Genomic DNA, 27,003 nt, shown 5'->3' with positions numbered 1-27,003 from the left:
TTCAGCAGTCTCTTTCCAACCATTTCCACACCTGCTGGTACTGGCGGCACAATAACAAAAAACTGTTCTCTGATGTATTTACTCCTGTCACAATGAAACACTTAAGACTGTATTTCTCTTTGTGCTGCTTACAGGTGGAGGAATGTTCTTTACCAGCCCGTACTTCCACACATACATGGCGATTTCTCTTGATAGTCCACTGCCATTTCTCTGAAGTACCTTGAAAGCTGTTTTTCTTTAGATTCCCTCACTATAATTACCCAACTGGCCATTTTTCTATTTCTTTCATAAACCTCTATAATGTTTTCTAAATCTAATTTAGCAAAACTATCTAAAGTGGGGAACTAGAACTCTTCTGCTGCAGTTGTTTCAATAAATGAGAGGTTCATTTGTTGGTGCTGCTTATGAACAACAAGCCAAGGACTGTCTTTTCTGCCATTTATTTAGCAAATGTAGTGGACAAACAACCAGTGTAGAGTACCCTGCGGAACTTTTTTCACATTTGGCTACATAACAACCACTAAACCTAAATGTATATTGAGGTGTTATGTGAAAGACTAACACAAGTGGTGCATACGGGTGAAGTGGAAGGAAAATGATGCAGTTATCATGAATAGGGAGTGGATTCTGTCCAGTCTTCAAATTTTTTCAAGTGGGATTCGTCCTGGACTTTCTAACACTTGAAGAGCCTTCATTTGGTCTAAACCATTCCAAAGAAGAACTGGCTGCAGTTTTAGGGACGTCGTCCTCATAGAAGGTGAACCTCCACCCTCGGCTCAAGTCTTCTGCAGCCTCAATGAGGTTTACCTCCCCCATCGCCGTGAAGTTTCTTCATCATGAGGATCCCATTGCTATGTTTGACAGCAGAATTACTGTGTTGTGCAAGATTGTCTTATCATCATCATGCTGGCTACATGAATCTAAAAGAAGTTTTAGGTTCTTTTAAAATTAATTTTGTAAATCCATTTTGAACACAGCATTTAATCAAATTGGTTATTTTGATGTGTGATGTGTTAATGGAGTTACATGTATGGTGTACATATGTTTGACCTCCAACACCTTGGTAGAAACTTAAATCAGAGTTCAATTCAGTTGAGTTCTTTGCTATAGCGTTACTTTACAACAAATGTCGTCTCGAGCCGCTTTGCGAAAAATCTTTTCAATTCAATCACACATGCATTCCATCTGGTCCTGGTGATCAAAGGGTCCAGCAACATCAGTTCATTATTCAAATGAACTGATATTCCTTATATGGAAAAAGTTTCCATGTGAGGAAGCCCAGCACAATTTGAAATCCTGCTGCTTTTCCTTCCTGCATCTGGACGGTGGCTCTGCTGAGGTCCCATGTTGATCCTGATTCCAACATCTTAGGAAAATGTTCAGGCTGACTCATCTGAATGGGATGCAGTGTTTTTCCCTAAACGTGTCTGAAAAATCTGTTTTAAAAATACAAGCAAAGCATATATATATATATATTGTTAGAAACACTGACACACGTTTATTAAAGGTTAAAAAAGGTCCTATGCAGCATTTTAAACAGTTACGAGGAAGCGCAGTGGAGAGATTCCAGCGAATTTACGGTTGTAAAAAGAATATGAGGCTGAACATATGGTTCACTCACAATATGCATAGGAAAACCTGCCAGCTAAGCAACATTTTTGGCCTGCATACTAGAATGCATCATCTTTCAGTCCAGTATGCACTTATTATGTTTAAATGAAACACGGTGGTGTGAATATCTCTGGACCCACTTTGTGGCAGAAATATATTTATTTTAAACAACATAAAATGAATCTGGGCTTAATGATGAAGGCAGTTATATGACGTTTAAGAATTACCACGGGTTAGATCTAATTTGTTGTATTTATTCCACTCTCCTAATGATTCTAGAAAAAAAAATCCTTCTGTCTCTAAAAGAAGCTGGTCCAGCTTCATCTCCGCTCTCCAGCGTGAAAACAATGTTTCTCTCTGTAATAAACTCTGTTAGGTTTTGTTTTCCACTGCTGCCGGACACGTTGTGCACACCGACCGCTGCGTCGATGAAGGAACACAATTAGCTTAATCAATCCTAATCTTGTAACCTTACCCAGGTCGATATTGTTGGAAGTAATGGGTAGAGACAATCTCTTTTATCAACCCCTCTGCTCATTAAATCAGATCAAGAGAATTCAGAGAACACCAAGAACAAGAAGGTTTTTATTGATTCATGCGGAGCAGGAGCTGTGATTAACAACATGAGACACTTTGGGTTCCACTCGACCGCTACCAGATCAACTGGACTTTCTGGGGGCTCACATGTGACTTTTGTGAAGTAGCTGAAAGACTTTTCTTTCAAGACAAAAATAAAATGAATAGAAGGTATATTTTCTCCACAGTGATCAACACCTGAAACAGACAGGACAAACCCGTAAACACACGGCAGTCTGGACTGAGCTGAGACTGAGACCCAGTTGAAGTGAAGCCGGAGATTATCTGGTTATGATGGTCAGCTCTGCATGGTCAGCTCTGCATGGTCAGCTCTGCATGGCTTTAGAATAGACTGGGAAAATCTGCATAACATGTTTTGATGTACAATAAAAGTCCTGTAGCTCACTGGCTGCGTTTCCATTACAGATACACGGAACTCTGTCAATGTTCCTCTAATGTCCAAAAAACACAATTTCGCAATTGAGGTGTTTCCACTAAATGAAAAAAGCAGTTAAAAATTCACGTGAATATGTTTGTTTGCAAGATAAACCACCTCATCCTCACACCAAGACTTTCTAGCAAAAAATGTTTTTTCAAAACTGACGTGTTTCCGTTAAGCAAATTTATTTTTAAACTGCCAAATTGCGCAACTATGTTGTCAATGGAAATGCAGCTGTTATTAGATTTAAAGTGTGACCTCTGACCTTTCATGTGTTCTAGTCTCAGGGGAGCAAAGAATAAATAAGTCAGCAGGTCAAACATAAAAGAAAATCGGACAGTGTTATTGGCCAGGAAGCGCAGGATTGATGCATTTCTATCTGAAAGATTGCTCAGATCTCTGGCTAACGATTGGTCGACCTAGAAAAGATTTAGAAAATAAACAGAAGAAGTTTTAAATATTTAATAATGATCTAACCTGAGGCCTAAGCCTCGCTGCAAGAAGTCAGGGAAGGTGGAAGTTTGCTTAAGATTAGGACTTTAATGGGATGGAGCTCAGCAGCTGGACACAGCAACACTGCTCTGCAAATCCTGATATTCCTCATATTTACCCTAAAAAACACCCAAACATAATTTTGTCTTGGGGTTTGCAGTTTCATTTTGTCTTGTGTGAGAGGACGGCGACTGGAATCAGTCAAAACATGAAGCTTTAAAAAACCCAACTGCTGAGATGAACCTGTTAAAACCAACATGTGAATTATGCAGGCTGTGACCTGGAGAAGCAGCTGAATGTTTTGGAAGATCGCCGCTGAGTGAAAACACATCATCAGGGGGATAGTCGGAGTCTCTAAAGCAGACATCTTCAGCAACACGTCGGTGGAGGTTTGAGACAGAAAGAAAACGAGCTGATTTGTCCGGGTTTGATGAATGAGAGCAGGTGAGAATGAACGGAAATCCATTCCAAGCACAGACCAAACGTCTCCGCTGGTTTGACGGTGAACCTTTAACCTGCATGTGCACATCAGTGAAGGAAGAATGACAAACAAACCATGATTTGGCATTGAAATTTTCATTTATGTGACGTGACGCCAAGAAAGAAAGAAAACAGTCCACATTTACTTAATCCAAACTAAGCAGATGCGGTGAACACGAGGTCACTGGCTGGGTCAGAGCAGGCAGAACCGCAGCCCAATCCATTTTGGTCATGTCTCAATTTGGCAAATTCAAACTTTCTGTAGTAACCTTGGAAACCAAGAGAGGTTGAGCTTCTAGTCTAGTGGGTATACCGCAAAATGAAAAAGTCACGGTTTCAAACCCACCGTTCCTGTGGTATCTGATTTTTTTTCTGATCAGATTCCTCTGTTTAGCTGCTAGCTATGAAAGTTCGATGATTGCTGATTACCCCGGACTCCCAGTCGCCCCGTCTAAAGAAATGAAGACTGCGACGTGGGAAGGGAGAAGACAGACGGCAGCTTTGCGGAATAACAGTGTTCTATGAGCAAAATGTGTTTACGGACAGCAGCAACCAGAGGAGGCGACGCGAGCGCCATCCATCACTATTTACTAAATTCAAGGTAAAATAACATTGATGCCGTCTGCAGAGCTAAACACTCTATAAGAGTGTTTAGAGTTGTTTGATTGTTCCACTGGTAAAGTTCAAGTGAAAGCAACTGAGAGTCTACGTCGCTTTACCATGCATTTTATGACAGCAGTATTTTGTTGTATAGAAATTTACATTGTATTCTACATTTCATTCTTACTTATGTGGAGCTTATTGTGCGTTTTCTGTATGCCCTGCTGCACAGTAGTTTCCCAATTCTGGGATGAATAAAATACATCTTATATTAATTAATAGGTGCTTCTGCTACATTTTATTTACTTATTTTAAGTCCAAGATTTATAAAAAAAAAAAGTTAAATGAGTAAAAGCAATGTCATAGCAACAGCATGCTTTTCTGTTCAAATGATACAGCTCTGGGCGTAAACACACACATAAAAAACAAAAACAAACAACAAAAAAATATATATATAAAAGCAACATGTTTGTGGTAAAAGATTATTTTTTTACAACTGGTCACAGGTATCAGACTTCAGGACACATGGCTTTAAACTACATCCTGAATTCAGGTTGAAATTTACAAACAGTACATTTATGAAGTAGAACCTTAAAATAAGAGTAATTTCTGTCCATATTTGTTGTAAATAAATTAGCTTAAATACATAGAAAATAGACCAAACCATTTTTTGGCTGATTGAGGGCATAATGAACCAATAGTCATGAAAACACCAACTGCTGCTCCTCTACAGCTCCAAAAGGACACGTTGTCCCTCATCTTGTGGACTCGGTCCCTAGAGTCCCCCAGAGGCCTCGGGGTTCCACTCAGAAACAGCCCACACTCCTCTCCCCCTGCAGGCTGACACCGCCCGCCTCAGTAGTAGGTGCACCAGTTGCTGTAGTCGCTGGGCATCAGACCGCCGGTGATGAGCAAAATCAGGTCCACGAACCACCAGATTCCCAGGCCTCCCAGGGTGAGCAGCTTCCCCACGGCTGTGCCCGTGTGGCCCAGGCAGAAGCGGTCGACGCCGAAGCAGCCCAGGAAGAAGGAGTACAGCAGCGTGGTGATAAAGTAGTGTCCCGTGTATCTGTGGAGGAAGCAGAAGATGATTGAACAGCAGTGAAATGATGTTTGTTTCATAGGTTAACATACTGTGGCAGTACAACCACCTATGGTAGTTCCAAAAGTGAGTAAACAGTGCCCTCTAGTGGCGAAGTATAAAAGGTGTGTTCAGCCTGCGTTCTATCAACAGCCGCAGTTTGTTGCACTTAACCTCCTACATGAGCCATGATCACCACGGTAACCACAAGAACAAATCAGGACATTATCAAAGGAAAAGAGAGGAGACCATCTCTGAATCCTCCACCACATGCTTCATGATGGGTGCTGCGATGAAAGCGAGGGCACAGTGTGGAAGCTGGAGGCATCCACTGACTTCATGTGTTCATCCAGATGAGAGGCATCCACTGACTTCATGTGTTCATCCGGATGAGAGGCATCCACTGACTTCATGTGTTCATCCAGATGAGAGGCATCCACTGACTTCATGTGTTCATCCAGATGAGAGGCATCCACTGACTTCATGTGTTCATCCGGATGAGAGGCATCCACTGACTTCATGTGTTCATCCGGATGAGAGGCATCCACTGACTTCATGTGTTCATCCGGATGAGAGGCATCCACTGACTTCATGTGTTCATACGGATGAGAGGCATCCACTGATTTCATGTGTTCATCAAGATGAGAGGCATCCACTGACTTCATGTGTTCATCAAGATGAGAGGCATCCACTGACTTCATGTGTTCATCAAGATGAGAGGCATCCAATGACTTCATGTGTTCATCCGGATGAGAGGCATACACTAACTTCAAGTGTTCATCCGGATGAGAGGCATCCACTGACTTCATGTGTTCATCCAGATGAGAGGCATCCACTGACTTCATGTGTTCATCCTGATGAGAGGCATCCACTGACTTCATGTGTTCATCCGGATGAGAGGCATCCACTGACTTCATGTGTTCATCCGGATGAGAGGCATCCACTAACTTCATGTGTTCATCCAGATGAGAGGCATCCACTGACTTCATGTGTTCATCCGGATGAGAGGCATCCACTGACTTCATGTGTTCATCCAGATGAGAGGCATCCACTGACTTCATGTGTTCATCCGGATGAGAGGCATCCACTGACTTCATGTGTTCATCCAGATGAGAGGCATCCACTGACTTCATGTGTTCATCCAGTCCAGATGAGAGGCATCCACTGACTTCATGTGTTCATCCGGATGAGAGGCATCCACTGACTTCATGTGTTCATCCAGATGAGAGGCATCCACTGACTTCATGTGTTCATCCAGATGAGAGGCATCCACTGACTTCATGTGTTCATCCAGATGAGAGGCATCCACTGACTTCATGTGTTCATCCAGATGAGAGGCATCCACTCACTTCATGTGTTCATCCGGATGAGAGGCATCCACTGACTTCATGTGTTCATCCAGATGAGAGGCATCCAATGACTTCATGTGTTCATCCGGATGAGAGGCATCCACTGACTTCATGTGTTCATCCAGATGAGAGGCATCCACTGACTTCATGTGTTCATCCTGATGAGAGGCATCCACTGACTTCATGTGTTCATCCGGATGAGAGGCATCCACTGACTTCATGTGTTCATCCGGATGAGAGGCATCCACTGACTTCATGTGTTCATCCGGATGAGAGGCATCCACTGACTTCATGTGTTCATCCAGATGAGAGGCATCCACTGACTTCATGTGTTCATCCAGATGAGAGGCATCCACTGACTTCATGTGTTCATCCGGATGAGAGGCATCCACTGACTTCATGTGTTCATCCAGATGAGAGGCATCCACTGACTTCATGTGTTCATCCAGATGAGAGGCATCCACTGACTTCATGTGTTCATCCGGATGAGAGGCATCCACTGACTTCATGTGTTCATCCAGATGAGAGGCATCCACTGACTTCATGTGTTCATCCAGATGAGAGGCATCCACTGACTTCATGTGTTCATCCAGATGAGAGGCATCCACTGACTTCATGTGTTCATCCAGATGAGAGGCATCCACTCACTTCATGTGTTCATCCGGATGAGAGGCATCCACTGACTTCATGTGTTCATCCAGATGAGAGGCATCCACTGACTTCATGTGTTCATCCGGATGAGAGGCATCCACTGACTTCATGTGTTCATCCTGATGAGAGGCATCCACTGACTTCATGTGTTCATCCGGATGAGAGGCATCCACTGACTTCATGTGTTCATCCGGATGAGAGGCATCCACTGACTTCATGTGTTCATCCGGATGAGAGGCATCCACTGACTTCATGTGTTCATCCGGATGAGAGGCATCCACTGACTTCATGTGTTCATCCAGATGAGAGGCATCCACTGACTTCATGTGTTCATCCGGATGAGAGGCATCCACTGACTTCATGTGTTCATCCAGATGAGAGGCATCCACTGACTTCATGTGTTCATCCAGATGAGAGGCATCCACTGACTTCATGTGTTCATCCGGATGAGAGGCATCCACTGACTTCATGTGTTCATCCAGATGAGAGGCATCCACTGACTTCATGTGTTCATCCAGATGAGAGGCATCCACTGACTTCATGTGTTCATCCAGATGAGAGGCATCCACTGACTTCATGTGTTCATCCAGATGAGAGGCATCCACTGACTTCATGTGTTCATCCGGATGAGAGGCATCCACTGACTTCATGTGTTCATCCAGATGAGAGGCATCCACTGACTTCATGTGTTCATCCAGATGAGAGGCATCCACTGACTTCATGTGTTCATCCAGATGAGAGTCAGCCTCGACTCCATGGATAAATACCGACAGGCCTGAAGGACTCCGGCGGACAGAACACGCCGTGGTCTAGTTGTCAGAATCCAGGTGAACTTCAGGGCCTGACTGGCCTCACTATGGGACTGCTGGTATTGGGCTTTTTCTAAACAATTCCAGCAAATCTCATTTTTATCATGCAGGAAAGTTAGAGTTAGGGTTAACTAGACGAACCTCTGTTGCAACCTTGGCCATACAACTACGTGTGTTTTATTGGCGTTAACATTGTCAACAATATCAACAAACCATCGTAACAGCGCTTGGATACATTTTTCTCCATAACAACACTTTACACCAAACTCCTCGACAGAGCAGGAGCTTCCCTGTCTGGATGGAAGCTAACCAGAACATCAGCGCCGAGCCGTCTGGGTCGCCTCTTACTTGATGCAAGGCACGTCGCCTCGGAGGAACTCCCGGGATCCGGCACATTCGATGTCGTCCAGGGCGGTGCAGATGACCTGGGTGTGGTTCACTTCCTTCTTCGTCTGCCCACCCCACTGAAGAAGAGCACAACGTGGAGATGAGATGAGGGTTTAACGACCGAGACGTTCGCAGAGGACAGTACTGACCCCAACGCAGCCGTGGCCCATCTCCTGGTAGGCGCTGTAGTTTCCTGCATGGTCCACCGGATCCTGGCAGTAGATGAACTCCTCAGGCCTTCAGTGTTAAAGACAAACCAAGAAGGAGGAAAGATTACACAACACAGAGAGGCAGCGATTGTAGTATGAGAGCGTTAAATCATCTGCTCCTTTGCTACGTGAGATTTTGAGATGTTGATCGGCTGCTTCAGGTTGTAGAATCAACCTTATTGCCACAGCTACACTGTCCAAAAGGATTTCATAAAAGCAAAATCCTTCCAGAACCAGGGACTAGTGGTCCAAATGATCCAATAAAATAAATAAATAAATAAATAAAATAGTAAAAGAACCAATCCGAGCTAACATGACAGAGCTGCTCCAACATGCTGTAGTCATTCTAAAAGATTTTTCAGTGGGTTGCTTTGATCTTTAAAGTTTAACAAATCCAATCTGTGCCGTCAAACAAATCAGTTTTAAGCTGACAAACAGAAAATACCATCAGCGGTCATGTGACCACTACCAAGATTCTGTTAGGGTTTTTATTCGTCAGACAATCAGAGATATTCTAGAACCTTCAGCACCACCCAAAGAAAGAACCTGGAGAATCCTCAAATAAAGCTACACTTTACCTTCACACTACTAGAGAACATTCATGTCCAGGATGGGTTTAGCAGGTAAGCTGCAGCAGGAAGTACGTCACAGAGACAACAAAAGCTAAAGCCTTCAACAAGGAACGTAGCTACTTTCTCTACGTTTCCATTTTAAAAAAGACTTTAATTATTTAACATTTATTTAATTTAGGCTCTTAGTTACCATGGAAATAGTCCCAATGTGACAGATTATCCCAATGATCTGAACGTAACTAGCAAGTGCTAATGATGTTAGCTTCTGGGTTACTCACAGATGGCTGCAGAGGACGACCGGGGACGGGGGCCTGTACTCATACGGCTCTGTGTTGTTCTCCGCCGGGGCTTCATACTTCGTCAGCTCGGGCAGCTCGCTGGAGGGCAGCGAGGAGGCTCCCTGTGTGGGAGAAGCAGCCGGAGCAGCGGTGGAAGCTGCGGTGCTCGAGTTCTGGGAGTGAATTCCTTCCAGACATTGCAACAAAATCGCAGCAAAGAGCAGCAGGAACTGTCCGCAGAGCAGGATGTAGCTGACTGAAATCATGGCTCCCCTCAGACAACAGCAGGAATCCACAGAAATTGGCTCCGCATCGTCACAGATGTACGAAATAGCTGCTCCTTCTCAATTGTTTATCAGTTTCTTCTTCCTGTTTTGAGTTTGACTTTTGGCGCGTTACCGCCACCAACAGGACTGGAGTGTGAAGTAACCGCTTGACTGGTTCGGGCTGGGACTTCTTCTTCTTCTTCTTTTAGGTTTTAACGTGGGCTGGGACTTCTAAAGCCTTGAGAAACTAATACCCTTTGGAAGTTTTCACATGTAGTTTCATAACACACATTACAAAATTCAATGTTATTTACTGTAATTTCATTTGGTTGGCCAATACAAAGTATACATTTTTTTATTGTTTTGCAAATAAAAATCCTTTAAAACATAGCTGGCAATTATATTCAGCATGTCATTTTCTAGCACATTGAGTTCAGGATTATAGTATCAAGAGTTATTTTCATAGTGATACAGTAGAGCCAATGAAATTAAGATGTTGTTACTATATGTGTTTTCAACCAGAGTGAAATTAGATGTTCAGAAGCTGTTCCCACATTTTGCCTTAGTTGATTTAAATAATTAATAAATTACGACACTTTATATAACATGTGAAGTATTGTTATTCATTTTAGATTGCATTTACCCAGATGCTACTAAAATAACAGGTAACAGGTAAAATAATGGTAACTGTTACCTTTTGTAACAGTTACTGTGTTACAAATGGTAACAGAGTAACCGTTTGTAAGTTACTCCTGAACAGTTACCGTTTGTGGCGATCAGAGCTAACATTTCCACTGACAGTGATGCATTTGGAGGTGGTGCTTTTGTTTACATGCAACCCAGATATTTCATTAAAACTTCTTTTGTTTCTTCTTTTTATTGCATCTGAGATCATTTTAAAGTCAATCAATGGAAACAACAATTTTGAACATGAAGATTACTGTCATAATAATTTCATGCAGCGTCTAAGAGGAAGCAGTTCATTCGTCCTCTGAGTCTGCACTGCAGGTGGTGTGGAGGACTGGGACATTAAATTACGTTTGGTTCCAGCAGATCAGTCGGAATCTGAGTCAGAGTTCTCCCCCTGCTAGTGACTCTGGCTTGTAGGAGCTGAAGCTGCTTTCCTTTGATGGGAGAACAGATGACGCTAAAACCAGAGAGGAGAATAAACTCTGTGCAGAACCTCTGGGAGAGGAACTGGGATCCAGTCTGGACTGCATGATCGGGATCTGGTGCTGGACTGATGAACTCATGGGGGAGTACGGGTAGAAGAGAAGGCCTCCGTATGGTGGGAAGCTCATCACATCCTGCATGGTAGAAGTAAAGAAAACATTGTGAAGTGTTTGCAAAGTGGCTTAAAGGCTTTCAATCCACAACGTACAGTTAGATCAGATTAAAACACTGGAAAATGCAAATGTGGAGGGAATTAAACATCAGTTTTAAAAAGTACACATTTCATTTGCAAATTAATAAATTCTAACTTGATTTAGGCTGCTAATCTTACTTAAAAATGATTATAAATTATCTGCATTTTTCAGTTTTTAATCATTATCATTTTTGTTAGTAAGTCTCTGACTTCTGCTAATAATGAAGTCAGAGATGCCAGCTGAGCTCTGTCACCCAGAGGCTGGACCGACGGGGCTGCTGTCCAAACAAAAGGGTTCAAGTCACCTCCAGTGAGCAGATTGCAAAAGGTTATTAAGCTTTTATAACTCGATAACAAACCAACTATTGTTTCGGTTAAATAGGAAGAATGTCTGACTTTTAAATCAAAAATAGATTTAAGTTACCTTCCTATGTAGCTCCTCAGAACCCGGGAAAAATAAACCTTAAAACTATTCAACTCTAACGCTTTAATTTTTTTAATATAAATTATCTGCAGTTTTCAGTTTTTAATCATTATTAACATTTTTGCTTGTATCCAATTTTAGCTAGTTTACCCCTAATAATGAAGTGCTAATAATGAAGTCAGAGATGCCAGCTGAGCTCTGTTACCCAGAGGCTGAAAATCTATTTTTTGAGCTTTACATCATTATAATGTTATTCCCTCATCAAAAATATACCTGGAGTGTTGCTTTGATTCTTTCATGCATATTTGAGAAATCCTTTAATCTCCCATGGCAACCATTCACATGCGCCTAAACATTTGATCTCACAAAGCCCCGCCTTCCTGCCCCCTACCCTTCCACTTATCCACTCAGCTCCTCCAGACTAGTGGCAGCAATTAATGAACACCTGGTGGAGCTGCCCATCTGTTGAGCTCATCATACAAACAATTTCTTAGTCCAAGAACAGTTGTGATCGACATAATGGAGGAGCATTGTTGTGACGACATGCTGATGCTGATGGCAGCATAAAGAAACAAAGGCCCAATTTCAAGGCAAAGCAAAATTTCTTTTAAGTCTTGTTTGGTATGTGTATCATTTTAATAACAATTGAAGTAAACTTAGTTACTTGATAATGATATTTTATAGCACAATGTGTCTGGAAATACATAATACTGCCCATTTAAATTACAGTTTTGTAAAACATACCATAGAAATTATTACAAATGGCCTTGATTTATGTTTTTAGAAAAAAAAGTAATCAGGATACTAATGTGATAAAAAGTAGTGTTCTCTGTCTGAATTTACTTTGCGAGACAAACATTCTCCCTGACCTGACTGAGGTGCGTGGTGTTTGCTAACCAGGCGTCTGAATGTTTACATTGCATTTTCATTTCTAAAGGATCAAATAAATGTAACTGACCCTCCTGAACTGGTCAGCAGACACACAGAGACACAAACCCAGTTTAACAGTCTTGTTTCAGGAAGCCAGAGTACCAGGAGAGAACCAATGTATGCACAGGGAGAACATGCAAATTCCACTCAGAAAGACCCCAGGCTGGAATCTGAACCCAGGACCTCCTTGCTCTAGCAACAGTGATCTGTCAGATAGTGTTTTAGCTAGATCCCTGTCTTCCCCAGTTAGAGACTTTGGTTGGCTGCCTCGTACCTGGAGCCCTGTGTGCTGCTTGAGGGCGACCGACAGCGGAGTCCCAGGAGGCACTGCCGGTCTCAAACCACACCGCACGCCTCCATCAGCGGCACATCTGTACCAGCTGTTTACTTGTGTCAAATGGGGGAGATGGCCCGAGGCGTTCACATCCAACAGGTGTCGGTTAAAGTCCGGGGAGTAAACACAGTTGGGTGCAAAGCTGCTGCAGAGTGAGCGCTCTCTGCCTGAGTCCTGCGTGCCGCGCGTTACATCAGAGGAGTTTTCTGTGGGGTGGGAGGCCTGTAGAGTCCCTGCTGTGAAGGAAACCCCTGGCTGGTCTCCATTGTAACTTCGAAACAGCTTCGGTTCGGGACACTCCTCACTGTTAAAGCTTTTGTCGCTGTCACTCGTGTAAGCATCTGGTGGGAACAAAGGAGGCGGCGGTTAGGGAAAGTCTCACAAACTGACAGAAAGCTTTCCGCACCTGAAGACCTGACGTCACCGTAGTCAGCTGGCGGAGCACGCTTCCCGTCCGCCGCTCTGCACCTTCGTCCAGACTGCTGGAGCTTCCTGATGAAGAAAAAAAAATAAATAAATATATATATATATATATATATGTGTGTGTGATATAAAAGTTAAAGAATTTTAAAAACATGAAGCTTATTACCTAAGCACTTTAAATAATTCAGTTCAAATAACTCCAGAGGGATTTATTTACAAAAAAAGGAATAAATAAAGCAAACAAAAGAAGAAAATATTTTATTTCCCTGAATTTGATCAAACATTTGATTTCCCTGAATGAAAGAATGTATACGTCTTTGATTAAAAGAGTAACAGTGCTTTGTAATATTAGTCAAGTAAAAGTACAAAGTATTATGAAGTAAAACTACTCCTAAATGTGCATTTTGTGCATTTCTATTATTTTCTACCGTTATCTATGTCTATCATTTGCTTTGTAAGCTGTGCTGACTGCTTCTTACTCTAAATTATTCTCTACTATGTTCAATGAAGTATTGCAAATTAATTATTTACATCATCCCATTAAAATGAAATAGTGCTGCACAGACTAAAGCTGAATTTTAATAGGCAAGACCTCACTTCTATATTTTAGGCAAATATAGATATATTTTTCCATCCATCAGTCTTCAGACTGAGAAACTAATCCCTTCCAGGTTCACAGGTCTACTCCAGTCTGTGTGTAAATATCTAACACTGCAGCTGCACTTCATCTCCATCTCACCTCTTCTCTCTCCGTCCGTTCCCCGTGTCCCGGAATCCTTTCGCAAAAGGGTTGTTGTCAATTTTCAGCTGTGTGATCTGTTCATATGTAAAATGCAGACACATCTTTAAATATGATGTAATTATGGTGATTAAGTTGTACAACCAAAATTCCAATGAAGGTGGGTGTGACAAAGTGGTTCAGTTTGTGTTCACCACTTGTCCCTTATTCTTTCTCATTCACTTATTTTTATATTTGGGTATAATAATTAATTCAAACATTGCCATTTTGCTTCACTTACTATCCCGGTTTTGTTTGTGTTGGCATTATGTTGCAAGATCTATCTGTTTAGGTTAAAGTTATTATTTCTGGATTATGGGTTGAAGTTGTTTCAAGGTGTATTTACTTTTCTTTGTACTCACCATCATTTGTCCTTGTAGATCTGCAGGAGTATGGGAGAGGCCGGCCCAGTACTTCCTGGTTAAATGGCTGGATGATGTCAGTGATTACCTTATTGGGTTCTACCAATTAGAGGGTTTTTCTTTTGTGTATTGTTTGTTTGTTTTTCCTTTTAAAAATAACCTTGAGTTATCTTGTATTTAATTTATTTTGCAGATAACTTTATGTAGGAGTTTGTAAATTGATTTGTAGTTTTTTGTGTTTCTTTGTGTAAATGTTTTTGACCTGTTCCTTGGTGGCTGTGTCCAATCAAGCACAGGTGTGGTGCCAGTTGTGTATAAAAACAGTGAGCTTTTGGATGCTGGGGGAGAAGTCTGAGTAAAGACTGAATAAAAAAAAGTAATTGGAAGAAACTGAAGCGGTGGCTGGTCCTGATTTTCTGCTCACCTCTGATCCTTGAGCCTAAACTACCTTACAGTGGGGTGTAACAAATAAAAAATAAAAACTGAATATTATTCAGTTGAATTCACTACAAAGACAAGGTATATTTTGTTCACATATTTCTAAAATGGATGGAAACGAGTCCAGACTCTGACCTTGTCGTTCTGGTAGGCTGTCACTGCAATGAACTGCGTCTCAGCGAACACGTAGGTCCTGAAGGTGCTGCATGGAAGCTTCAGGATGTCATTGGCCTTCACTATGTGGAACCTCGGCTGGTATTTGTGCATCGAGTTCAGAATTGTCTGTGCAAGACAGAGGAAGAACAAATCAAATCAGTTCAGTTTTGTGGGACCTTTAGTCAGGATCTTTTTTTTTTTTAATTTGTTTCATTTTTATTTGCGTTCCTTGGTTTCTTATTTCTATTACTTTTGCCTTTTTCCACTTTTACTCCAGTTCCTTCTCATTGATTCTAGTTATGTTTATTTCTTGTGTCTGGTCCTTTCTTAGTCACTCTAGTCTTAATAGGATTCTTATGTCTAGTCAAGGAGAAGCATTCAGCTTCTATGCAGAACAAATCTGGGACAAACTTCCAGAAAACTGTAAAACAGCTGAAACACTGACGTCCTTTCAATTTCGACTGAAAACCCACCTGTTTAGAGTTGTATTTGTAGCGTAATCAATTAGGAATTTAATGATGGCGTATTGACTTATTGTAATGTTTTGATTGTTGAGTCTATGTTGCATGACTTTGTGTTTTTGTGTTTGTTATGATGTAAAGCACTTTGAAATGCCTTGCTGCTGAAATGCTATTCAAATAAAATTTGATTGATTGATTGATTGATTGATATTTTAGTTATGTTTGTTCCGTTTTCTGTTATATTTTGTTAGATTTATTCCCAGTGTGATCTCCCTCGCCCCATGTCACTTCCTGTTTCTCTCTCTCCCCTCACACCTGCATCCTGTTGGCTCATTATCCCAGGTCTACTGTTCCAACATTCACTCTCCCAGTATTTAATCACATCTCCTTCATTCGCTCCTCGCTGGTTCCTCCTGCTACTTCTTCCCTGATTTCTCCCCATGTCTCCTCGCTGGCTTTTCGTTGTGAATTGCATTTTATTTGACTCCGGCTTCCTGTGCTCCACGTGTTTTTCATATGTTTGGTATTTACTTTTCAATTTAACACTTAACTTTTCATTAAATTAAATACTTTTAATTTGTTGTTTATGGCCACTCCACTTCCCGCTTCCTCTGCATTTGGGTCCAACATGAACAATTAAAAACATGACACCTTTTTTCATTTTGAAAACATTGCTTTCAAAATGTCTGTAAGGCTTTTGGAGTAATTGTAAGCAGTCAAATTTAATACATTAGAATACATGTATTCTAATTTATAGACTACATGTATTATAATCCAAGTTTGTCAGATTATAAGTACCTTTTAAAAATAAACTTTAAGCAGTTGTTAAACATATTTTTCACCAAGTCCACATTTCTGTTTGAAAAATATTTTGTTATTGGTCTGATGTGATATTCTGATTTTAAATGTCATGCTTTCATTGGGCGTAAGTGAAAAATAATTGCAGCATAAATAAAGACTGGAAAACAACAGACTGTGTGTAATTAATCTATATAAAATGTTTCACTTAATGATAAAGTTCCTATATTAAATGGAACTTTAATATAGGAAATGGGTTTTCAACAAATGGGTTATTAAATGAGTTTTCAATAATATTCTAATTTAATGAATGGTCCTGTAATGCACAACGATAATGCTGTTGCAAACAATAAAAAAATTACAATGCTGTTGTAAAAACTATACTATATATTTAAATAGTATAGTTTTTAGTAGTAGTAGTAGAAGCACACTGAAGACAGATGTTTCTTCTCTAAATTTGACCTATTCTTATGTACACCGAAAGACATCCATTTCATTTTCCTGGAGATAAAATTGTTAAAATGAATTTTTTCCCCTCCCATCACTAGTTCTTCCGGAAGATCTTTTGTGAGGTATGCCTACGTCACTAATCAGGAACTTCTAAACCTGAAGGGAACATTGACTTCTGTAACTTTTCGTTAAAAGCGCTGAAAGTAAAACTTACAAATCCATGCTTATCGGAGATGTTGTTGGTCAGTTTCAGCTTGTGGAAGTTGACCGCTTTGGACATCCACTGTTCTCCTGTGGCAGGACTGTCCGGGTGGATGTACATGCGCCTAGGCATCTCCGGGTCCGCCTTCCCGGCCACCGTCCAGCGCGAGTTGTGGAACTTATACCTGCAGTCATCTGCGCCCACGATGTCCATCAGCAGGATGTACTTGGCCTTCCTGTTCATGCCCGTACACCTGGCTCTGAGCGGCGGGAACATGCGCCTGCGCGGGCAGGAGAGGGGATTCACCACGAGACATTACACCGCGCTGCGGCCCGCACGCGTGAACATGGACTATTTATTTACCTCCCGGATTTAGTGATGACCATCTCCGTGTCGTGTGTGTGGAACTGCTTCCAAAGGTCAGCAGCTTCCAGAGACACCCTGGGCTCCTCCTCACCTGTGTCAGCGCTGTCCAGGAGTTCAGGCCTGCAGCGTGCCAAACCAGGTTGGGTCAGCCTTCTGGAGGTCAGAGTGGGAGCGAGCAACAGAGCGGGTTCTGACAGGAGAGTCCCAACTCCCGATGGAAAACTTTGAGCGGCCTCTGGGACGCAAAAGCTGCGCATGTTCTCCAAAAGCAACTTTTACGCACGACGCCGATTGGCTGGAACTTTTACGCAGCATGGAATCCTAAACGAAAAAAAAAAAAAAAAAAAAAATATATATATATATATATATATATATATATATATATATATATATATAGTAGTAGTAGTAGTTTAAACTGTTTTAACTACTACTACTACTACATATATATATATATATATATATATATATATATATATATATATATATATATATATATATATATATATATATATATATATATATATATATATATATATATATACATAATGTAGAAAGTCCTAAACTAATAATAGTAGATAAAAGTGATAAAAGTGGATACTTTGGTCAGTCGCTCCTACTCACAGATCAGTCTGTGCGCCGCGATGCTGTCCTCCCTCCCGTTTCCAGCCTCTGAGTGAATCCCAGCAGTGGGTGTGGTTTCTTCTTAATGCAAATTTAAAAAAAAAACTGCTTCGTGATATTTCCTCCCACACAAAGTGCTGCGTTAGAAAGCTTCTCGGCTCGGTGGAGAGGAATGCCCTCTGCCAGCGGTTGTCCCGACTGGATTAGACTCTGGGTTTGGTTACAGGCTTTTTACTGCTCAGTGGTCCAGGAACGTCCCGGGAACTTTCCGTGATGCGCGTCACTATCAGGAGCTAAAGGGTCTTGGTGTGTGGGGGTGGGGAGAGGGGGTGTCACCATGAGGAAATAGCAGGAGGCCAACTTAAAATTTTCTATATTTAATTTAATTAAAAAAACAAACTGTTTGGTAGACGTTCTGGGAGGAGGAGGTGTTTCCTGAAATTAACTCCACCAAATGAGGGTTACTGTACTTTGCTCTCCTGCTGGATCAAATTTGGAACGGAGAAACAATAAGTCTCCAATACTGATACTGATAGTAATAATTTTTATTTACATTTGATATATCAAACTTCTGATCCTTACGTGTTCTTTTTTTTCTTTCTTTTGAACATTTTTTTTTCAAACCTAGAAGAATTTGGAGGAAGTTTAGAATCTACAAAACAGCAGTTTTGTAGATTCCAAAATATCATATTAATGATATTTTGGATCCACAAACAAATGTTCTAGCTGGGATTTAAGCCCAGGAGCTCTTTGGTACGAGGCAGTGGTTCTAACCGCAACTTCATACAGCTGCGATACATTTTTATTTGTAATTTAGTAATGGATTAAAATAATTGGGTTTATGAAAAATAAAAGCTTCACAATATTGAGTAAGACTTTTAATGAAAATCAATTAAGTCTCAGTAGCAAAACTCAGACTTTAAGACTTTATGACATACTCATATACCCCCTTTATTGACTTTATGAACATTATTGAACCAAAGGGTCAATGTGCTATCTACCTCACAGGTGAAAGGTCAATGTTATCAGAAGAGGAAAATGGTTCTTAATATGAACAAAAGTTCTTAAGAGAACGTTGTGCATTTCTATACAGCATCATTTTTACCATCTCACTGTTTATTCCATCCAGTGGAGGAACTTCAGTGACGTCTGATGAGGATGTCAGACTTCAAAATGGCCGACTGGGAATAATTAAGATTAATCATTTTAAAAAGTCAGGAGTCTTTTTATGTATTTTTATATACTCTTAATTTTTTTGTTAATATTGATTGTTCTTTTATGCGAGGAGTTGGACTAATAAAACCAACCTACCTGCCTACCTAACTAACCACCCAGGACCTTCTTGTTGCTAGGCAACCCTGGTTCACTAACTTGATTTAAATCTGAGAAAATAGTCTGGAAAGTGAAGTTGTGCTGATGGACTCAGTTATTCTGGTCTTCTGGTACGGCAACACAGAGCAGGAGAAGCTGGATGAATTTGGCTCTGAGACGGTTCAGAATCCATGTTTTAAATAGCTTAGACGTCTTGAATCTTTATACTTCAGTCCAGTACCGGCTCCTATATCAACATCTACAAGTGTCCTCCTTTTTGCCCCCTTGACTGTAAAGCATTGGTATTAGACACAATAATCAGTTTTGTTCATCATATTAACTGTGCTGTAACAAAACCCCAAAACTGAACCTCCTGCTTTAGATGGAGCAAAGACGAGAAGTTTTACCGTCCTTTATCTAAAGTCAGCTAAAACTTGTGTTACTCTGCTAACATCACTGTGAAATTAGGAATCACCTCACTGTGAAACTTTTGTCACAGATCTTTGATGTCTCTTTTATCTGGTTTCTAAATCTGCATACCTATTTTTTTTTCCAGATATCATTAAAGATATTCAGTGGGTGGTAAAGCGGGTGATGACTCGGTCTTTTTCTGGTAGGGAAGCGGGGGGAAACCCCTGCCTGACTGTCGGCCATCTTCAAAGTGCCAGGCGGTAATCTGAGTCAGGCTGGAGAGTCCTGGTAAACAAGACGCGTTGCTGTTATTTGTGGGTTTGGCCCACAGGCTGTCCCCGAGGATAAACCTGCAGATCTCCTCTGGGTCGGCGCCCAGTAACATGCTCCCCGGTTAAAGCTCCACACAGCTGGGCGTTCAGAGGGAAGTCGATGTGGTGGGAAGGGAAATTCCTTTCACAGAACGGTGGCGCCTGAGAATGAAAACTTCTACCAGGCAGCAATGGCTTTAATGTCCAGGTAGATTATTGGTAAAAATCATCCGATTCAAAGACTTCTCTTTTAATTAAAATTTTTTGATGATAGTTAACCAAGATTAACTATCATCAATGCAGTTTTTTCAGTCTGGTAAAAATCAACCCTTCTGTTCTATGCTTTACTTCGTCCAGAGGATCTGAACCCTCTGAGAAATGATTGCTTCCTGGAGGCGTGGCCTCTGTTGAGGTTTGAAACGTTTGTCCACAAGGCATGCAATGTATCAGTTGGATGCTATGAAGCTTTACAGAAATTGTCTGTGCTGTAAACAACCATCCAGCACTGTGAACAGAAAAGTGCTGACCCAAACCAGAAACCTGTTAGTTTTGATTCAGTATTTGGAAGCGTAACCAACACAGAGTGAACAGCTTCGTTCACTTCCTCCACTAAAACTATAGTGTAAAAAAATCTGTCTCATCGTTTGCAAGTTATTCTGTTGTGGTAGAAATTATATTAGAGGAATCCAAGTCAATAGGAGAAAGACCAGGCTGTGCTGTGAAGAGAGATGAGAATCAAGCAGCAATGGCCAGGTTACGAGTTTTGTGCTGTCCGTTAGAAACTCAAACTCTCATGTCGTCACTTCCCTATAATAATGACTAAGTCTTTTTTGCCATCTTTTGGTAAAAAAGACTTTTAAGAAGGTTACAGTCTTGTCAGATTACATCCACAAACTTTGATATTTTGTTGATTTGTATTTTACTTAATGTGATGGACAAACACAGAGTCATCACAAGTCGTCTCACCAGTAAATTGAGAACAAGTATCGTCATGGAGACCGAGAAACTTGGTCAGGGAGGAAGCTGATATGTTTAAAGTAAGGTAGGTTTCTATATGACTTTATGAATTAATCAACTCAGAACTGGGCGACAATTTATGTTATGCTTCATAACCAGTCAATCAAACTGCAAAAGGAACAGTGAGCTGAAATGTCAAAGAAAAAACTACTTGAAACAAAGCAAACTGAAAAGTAAATCTTTTGCATATTTGTGTCTGAGATATTTCTGTTTAGACAGCTTTGTATCTGAAAGAGTCCAGGTTGTTCTTCTATACATATTTGTATGGTTTTGAGGTGATATAAAGATTCTGTAGGCAGTTCAACTGAAGGCAACTTGACATCATGTTAGCAAAGTGTACCTAATAAACTGGCAAGTAAGTTTACATAGTGATTTAGCAGAATGGTCCTGGGTATAAGAAAACACATGAGTAGAAATATTCATAACATCACAATTTAAAAATGGCACGTGACCGGGTTCAAGCTTAATGAACCCTTTAAATATCAGCTCTTTATTTGTTTTTAACATGAAAATTTACTTTGACTTTATAATAAAATGACTAAACGTCTCAAAAAATGTTTTGTTTTACAAGTTTGTAACTTTTTAATGTCAGAAAATATCTTATTTTTAAGATAGTAATTCTCTGCCTTTAATCGTGGGTTTCTTTTTTTTTTTTTTTTTGCAAATTTATGACTTTCAAACATTTTTTTTTTCTTCTAAATATGTAGAATAAATCCAGAAATTTCTGGTATTTATTAATTTACTCTTCTTTATCTTTTCTCCACAGTAACCCTGATGGTCGTAGAGATCTGACTTGCTGATCTTTCTCACTCTTTATTCTGTTCTTATTTTTACTTTAATTATGTAAAGCACTTTGAAATGCCTTGCTGCTGAAATGTGCTATACAAATAAAATTTGATTGATTGATTGATTGACTGACACAAACCTTAATTAAAGAGTGCAGTCTTACATCAGCAGCTTACAGATGCTTTTCCACATTTCCAATAAATAAAAGATTGCTGCTTTATATGCCTGTAAATCGCAAAGCTACACTTTTTTTAAATTTCGATCAGGTGTCTGGGTGAAGACTGCCTGCACAGCAAACCTAACACTAAACCAAAGCTTGGGTGAAAAACGTCTAATCTGGACTGTAAATCAGATGCAAAGAAAGAGGAAGAGACGGGAGGAAGGACGAGGCTGAAGGCTCCCAGAAATCAATTTAGACACATTAGACCGATTAGCTTATTGAGAGGAGAGACAGATTGAAGGCTGGTTGTTAAATAGCGCTTTAACTGTAAAAGTGATGCTCCCTCAGGAGAGTCGCTGTTGCTTTTCGAACATTTAGCTCTATGCAAGCGATCAGCGCACCCGTCTTGAAAACGTTTTATTTATTTTTTTATTAAAAATGCCTCATGAAATGGGATAATCTTGTCTCATTATGACAAGGCCAATATTATAATAATTAAAACAATGGTAAAGACACAGTAATGTAAACTGGTCATTGCCGCAAAGCAGCTGTTTGTGTCCAAAAAAAAACAGAATATTTAGGAATGACCTTAAATCTCACTTTTTCCATTGGATAAATATTGTATGTATGTTAAAACTCAAGAATGTTATGTGCTATTAAAGTGACTCTGAAAACTGTCATTTTGAACATTTTGCTCCATTTTATCATTAAATATGCAAAATCTTGCATTCACAAATGAAAGTTTGCAAACTTGATACCTAATATTATTCTGTCAAAACTAACATTTATTTGTGCATTGATTAACTGATTAATAAGGAAAAGATCAATATGTTTCTAGTTACAACAAACATTTTTTCATGAAACCTTTGGCTAAACCTTTTTAAATTATTTGTTTTTTTGTTTTTTATTTAGTAATTTATCGTGTTTATGTTTTTTCCTTCTTTTCTTATTTCCCTAGAGTTATGTATTTTGTATTTTTCCTAATAATAGGAGCTGTGGACTGAGATGTAGGTACTATGGTGACCTTGTTTTCTAATTCCTGCTGCCGCCATAAGGAGCTGAGTGTGCAAGGAATAAAAACCTCAGTGATTCTTGAGAATAGGGACAAAACAGGTCCTATGGTTAAAGCACAAAATTTTAATAAAATATTAACAAAATATAATTTTTTCAAATATCTGACTAAGCTAACCTGGGTCATGTGAGCACAAAAATTTATATTTTTCTGGTGTTTGCTGAATATTTTCTTATTTTAAACATTGTAGTCGGTGGATGATGCCTGTAAAATCCCTTGTCCAGGAGCAGAACTCAAAACATTGTAATAGTTTAAAACAATTAAAGAAATGCTAAAATTATATATTATGACAATTAAGTATAAGTAGTCATATCAATAATTATAAAAGTATCAATAAATTTAATTAAAAATATTTTTTATATATTTTCCAACTCCATTGAAATTTGTCCCTAGTTTTTGTCAACACCGTCAGATATGAAAAGAACGTAAAAAAAATCAGGCATTATTGGGGGGCACCAGAACTTCTGAGGACCCAATGACCACTTCCGTTCTCTTCCTTTGCCAAGAGGGCTAGTTAGCTCTGGTTAGCTTATGTTATTCTTTAGTTTTTTCTTCTGCTTTATTCCTGAATTGCTCGTCACAACCATTATGTGTCAACACCATAAATGACAATTTACAAAACTTTGATGAAATTTTGTGAAATAAAAGCTTAATTTTGGTATATTGTAAAGATTTCATGGACCTGATGAGCTACAATATGGCCTCCTTCAGAATAACGTCATATAAATTGAGGTAGTTTGGTATTTCGTCAACTCTGTCAGATGTCAACTCCATCAGAGTTTTTGTGAAAATGATTTTTTGTTAAAAATAATTTTATATTTATTTTTGTCAGATGGTGATGACAAAGTTCTGGGTCAGGTCGATTAAAAATGTATTTTTTTTAAAAATTGTTGCAACTGGGAGCCTGCACCTTAGCATCTTTACATTTCCAAAACATTATTTGTCATATTTGCATACATAAGGTTGAGAAATAATAAAAAACAAAATATGGGAATATGGGAATTAAAACCCATTTTGTCCCTATTCTCAAGAATCACTGACCTGATTTAAAGGCCGCAGCTGCAAAGAGAAGCTTTGTGGAATGAGAAAGACCAAGCATTTAGGAATGGATTCCTCTGGAGATTCAAGGATTACTTAAACATGCATGAAAGAATCAAAACACCCAGGTTTTCTTGAGGGAACTATATTATGACATAAAGCTACGCCATGTTAGCTTTACCTCCATCTACAAATCTTATCAGGGTAAATGTTCCATATGATACTGTGATCTTTATCTTAACCGGATTTTAATAAATCCCCTGCATTGTGACCTGTCCACGCTGACCCTGCCTCTCACACGTTGACCCCTGGAGATAGACACTAGCAGCCCTCACAACCCCACTAGAGATAAGGGTGTAAGATAATGGATGGGTAGATTTTAATAAATGTAAACTTTTGAATGTGAATGTAATAAAAAGAATTCTCTGGTTACTTTGACATTTTCAAGTAGAAACACAGTTCATCCCGGTGTTTGCTGTGTTCTCTGGTGCTGGGGATACAGCCAGTCAGCACAAAGGAAAATGAATGGCAGTCCTTGATTGGATGCTTAGCAGCCAGTAGCGTGTCAAATAGCTTTGCACTTTGGTATTTCAGCTTCCCAAGCTTCATTTTCTTTAAATATTTCACATATGGTCTACAAAAAAACAAAAAACACTGTGAAAAGGCAAATTTTTCGCTACCACTGAGGAATCGAGTTCTTCAGAAAAATCACAAATAGGTGGAGGTCCATTGTAATTTAGTTATGCTAACAGACGGTAAAGGTTAACCTTATTAATGACACACAGTGATTAAAAAAAGGCTTTCTTTCCACACAGCATGGAAATATTGGACTTATACATCTTAAAGGGCTCTCTAAGCTAATTAATTTGTATCAAATATTGAGGATATCAAATGTCAAACTTTTAGTCTTGTTTTATGTTGTGTTCAGCTTTTCAAACTGTGAGCTGACAGCTTTAAATCATTTGAAAAGTGGAGGCTGTCAGAAGCATTCATATCACCGTTTATGAGATAAACCTGACACAGTGTGGGTTGACGAGTTAAATCCATCATGGCACTGACTGCCCCTACCCTCCATCACCACACACACGCACACGCACACACACACGCACACGCACGCACACACACACACACACACACACACACACACACACACACACACACACACACACACACTGCTGCTGGGTGAGACAGTGAACGATTAAATAATGAGGAGACCTTAATGCTTCCTCTGGCAGGACCAGCTGCTGTTAATGAACAACCACTTCTAGCCGACAATAAGTGTCTCCTTAAGCAGTGTGGACATTAGCAGCAGGAAAACACCTTTGGACATAAATATTCACACTATTCAAATCAACGGACCTGAGGGAATATCGTCACATCAGTCAGTGGAGCTGAAATACAGTCGCAGCTCGTTTCAGATGCACTTAGGGTCTCTTTACAGTTTGTGCTGACATGAACGAAAACAGATCTTCCCTAGTGAAACTCTTCTTCTTGCCTGCTGTTAACTGGACAAATTTCCTTAAATTTTCCTACTAATATGAGTGTCTGGCCTGGATGTAGGAGGTGATATTTCTGGGACATACTTTGTGAAAAATACAACAGCATCCCTTAATTTTTATATACAGTTAGTGTCTTGTTTGTGTCAGTTTCAGCTTTTCTTTTTTCTTTTTTCTTTTTTTTTTTGCTAAACTTCCTGTTTCTGAAAAGTTCATCAGAGAGGAAGGAACAGTCAGCATCATGTCACAGATGCAGAGCGCTGGAACCCCAATGAACGTTGAGCAAAATTTGCAAATGCAGAGTTTGCTTCTCCTTAAAAAGATCGACTTTGTTGCTACTCCAGAAAATTAGCAACAGTGTGCCAGCGTCTCTTAATTATGCTGAAAGTGTTGAGTTTACAGTGTTGAGCCTCTGAAAGCTCAAACAAAAGACAGGTGGATGAGTTGTTAGGAGGACTAAGAGCTCTCCATCACTTCAAGCAGCTTGTTTTAAAGGCATTCAGTAAAATCTGCTGAAACATGGAGTAGATTGTCTGCAGAAATGCCCCCCCACCCCATCTTTAACTGTTATTTCCAGGCTATTAGCTGAGCAAACAGTCTGTTAGTCCAACACGGTACATATTTTATCCCTCCACAGGTTAAATAGTAAGCAAAATAACCTTTTACTGCAAAACTTTCAGAAGTAGCAAGAGATACCCAGATATTGTATCACCACTGATTGATTATTCCAAAAAAAAATCTACCAAGGATCCACCAGAGAGATCCAAGAATGTGTGAGCTTACTTTGCAATAATCTAAAAATCTTAACAAACATAATGGAAACAAAAATGCAGACACTTACAACGGCATAGGACCCAGACACAATCTATCACGATTCAATAGGATTTAATACAGGGGCGTCCATTTGCCATTTGAGGTACCAGATTTAGTGTGACCCCTTAATGAAACCAATTTGTCTCAACAAATTCAGTTTGGACAAAACTCTTAAAAAAGTTTTCAAATAATGAGAGACCGAAATCATGTTTTTATTGCTGAGAAAAGATTTTCAGTTTCAGTCAGGCCCAAAACAATTTAGTAGTGGCTGCCTTTCTTTCAGCAGAGAAATTTTTTTGAAGTTTTGAATGATTCACACATTCCTTTCCTACAAAAGAAAATCTGACTATTTTCTTTGTGGAATTAAAATAGTTCATGCTTGGTTGTTGTTGTTGAGCAGAGAAAAAATGATCAGTAAAACATTTGGTGCTTTAGTTAAAAGGAAAAAAACATTGAGTATCCTTGAGTTGTTGCTGAGTTTTGCCCACATAACAAAAAGTTTGGACTCCGCTGGTTTAACAGATCAGTCTGCATGACTGCTTGATTGAGTTTATACACCTGTGATGATGAAAGGGACTAGACCAGCTGGATTCAGTGATTTGAAACGTAATAAATTAGAATATTATTTTGGTAAATTTAATCTGACAAATAGATTAAATATGGATTGGCTAGACTGAGT

At 39.8% G+C, this 27,003-nt stretch overlaps 2 protein-coding genes across 3 annotated transcripts; both read right to left on the bottom strand.

Moving 5' to 3' along the window:
- Positions 1–3,678: 3,678 nt before the first annotated feature.
- On the bottom strand, positions 3,679–9,916 carry tm2d2 (TM2 domain containing 2). Its single transcript, XM_081611272.1, has 4 exons — positions 9,535–9,916; positions 8,625–8,712; positions 8,437–8,552; positions 3,679–5,267 (listed from the first exon to the last, which is right to left on the bottom strand). The coding sequence occupies exons 1-4, from the start codon at positions 9,798–9,800 to the stop codon at positions 5,054–5,056; spliced, it is 684 nt and encodes a 227-aa protein (XP_081467398.1). The 5' UTR covers positions 9,801–9,916; the 3' UTR covers positions 3,679–5,053.
- Positions 9,917–10,137: 221 nt separating this feature from the next.
- Positions 10,138–18,428, bottom strand: LOC103469565 (uncharacterized). Of its 2 annotated transcripts, XM_008417314.3 has the most exons (8): positions 17,910–18,428; positions 17,286–17,609; positions 16,935–17,202; positions 14,991–15,137; positions 14,017–14,093; positions 13,261–13,346; positions 12,795–13,195; positions 10,138–11,107 (listed from the first exon to the last, which is right to left on the bottom strand). In XM_008417314.3, the coding sequence occupies exons 2-8, from the start codon at positions 17,543–17,545 to the stop codon at positions 10,871–10,873; spliced, it is 1,476 nt and encodes a 491-aa protein (XP_008415536.2). In that variant the 5' UTR covers positions 17,546–17,609; positions 17,910–18,428; the 3' UTR covers positions 10,138–10,870. The 2 variants fall into 2 exon arrangements, with proteins under 2 accessions (XP_008415536.2, XP_008415539.2); XM_008417317.3 differs by lacking the exon at positions 17,910–18,428 and having other exon boundaries at positions 17,380–17,471.
- Positions 18,429–27,003: the final 8,575 nt, after the last annotated feature.

The sequence above is a fragment of the Poecilia reticulata genome, chromosome 9 (assembly GCF_904066995.2).
Source record: "Poecilia reticulata chromosome 9, P_reticulata-male-v2, whole genome shotgun sequence".
NCBI lineage: Eukaryota > Metazoa > Chordata > Actinopteri > Cyprinodontiformes > Poeciliidae > Poecilia > Poecilia reticulata.
Note: the sequence above shows the minus strand (reverse complement) of the source record. Positions and strands in the feature narration are given on the sequence as shown.

Coding starts and splice junctions, on each gene's coding strand:
- tm2d2 (XM_081611272.1), bottom strand. CDS start 9,800: ATGATTTCAGTCAGCTACATCCTGCTCTGCGGACAGTTCCTGCTGCTC. Junction 8,713..9,534: donor GTCGTCCTCTGCAGCCATCT/GTGAGTAACCCA, acceptor TTAACACTGAAG/GCCTGAGGAGTTCATCTACT. Junction 8,553..8,624: donor TGGGCCACGGCTGCGTTGGG/GTCAGTACTGTC, acceptor GCTCTTCTTCAG/TGGGGTGGGCAGACGAAGAA.
- LOC103469565 (XM_008417314.3), bottom strand. CDS start 17,545: ATGCGCAGCTTTTGCGTCCCAGAGGCCGCTCAAAGTTTTCCATCGGGA. Junction 13,347..14,016: donor AACGGACGGAGAGAGAAGAG/GTGAGATGGAGA, acceptor TTTCTTCATCAG/GAAGCTCCAGCAGTCTGGAC. Junction 13,196..13,260: donor CGGTGACGTCAGGTCTTCAG/GTGCGGAAAGCT, acceptor TGTTCCCACCAG/ATGCTTACACGAGTGACAGC.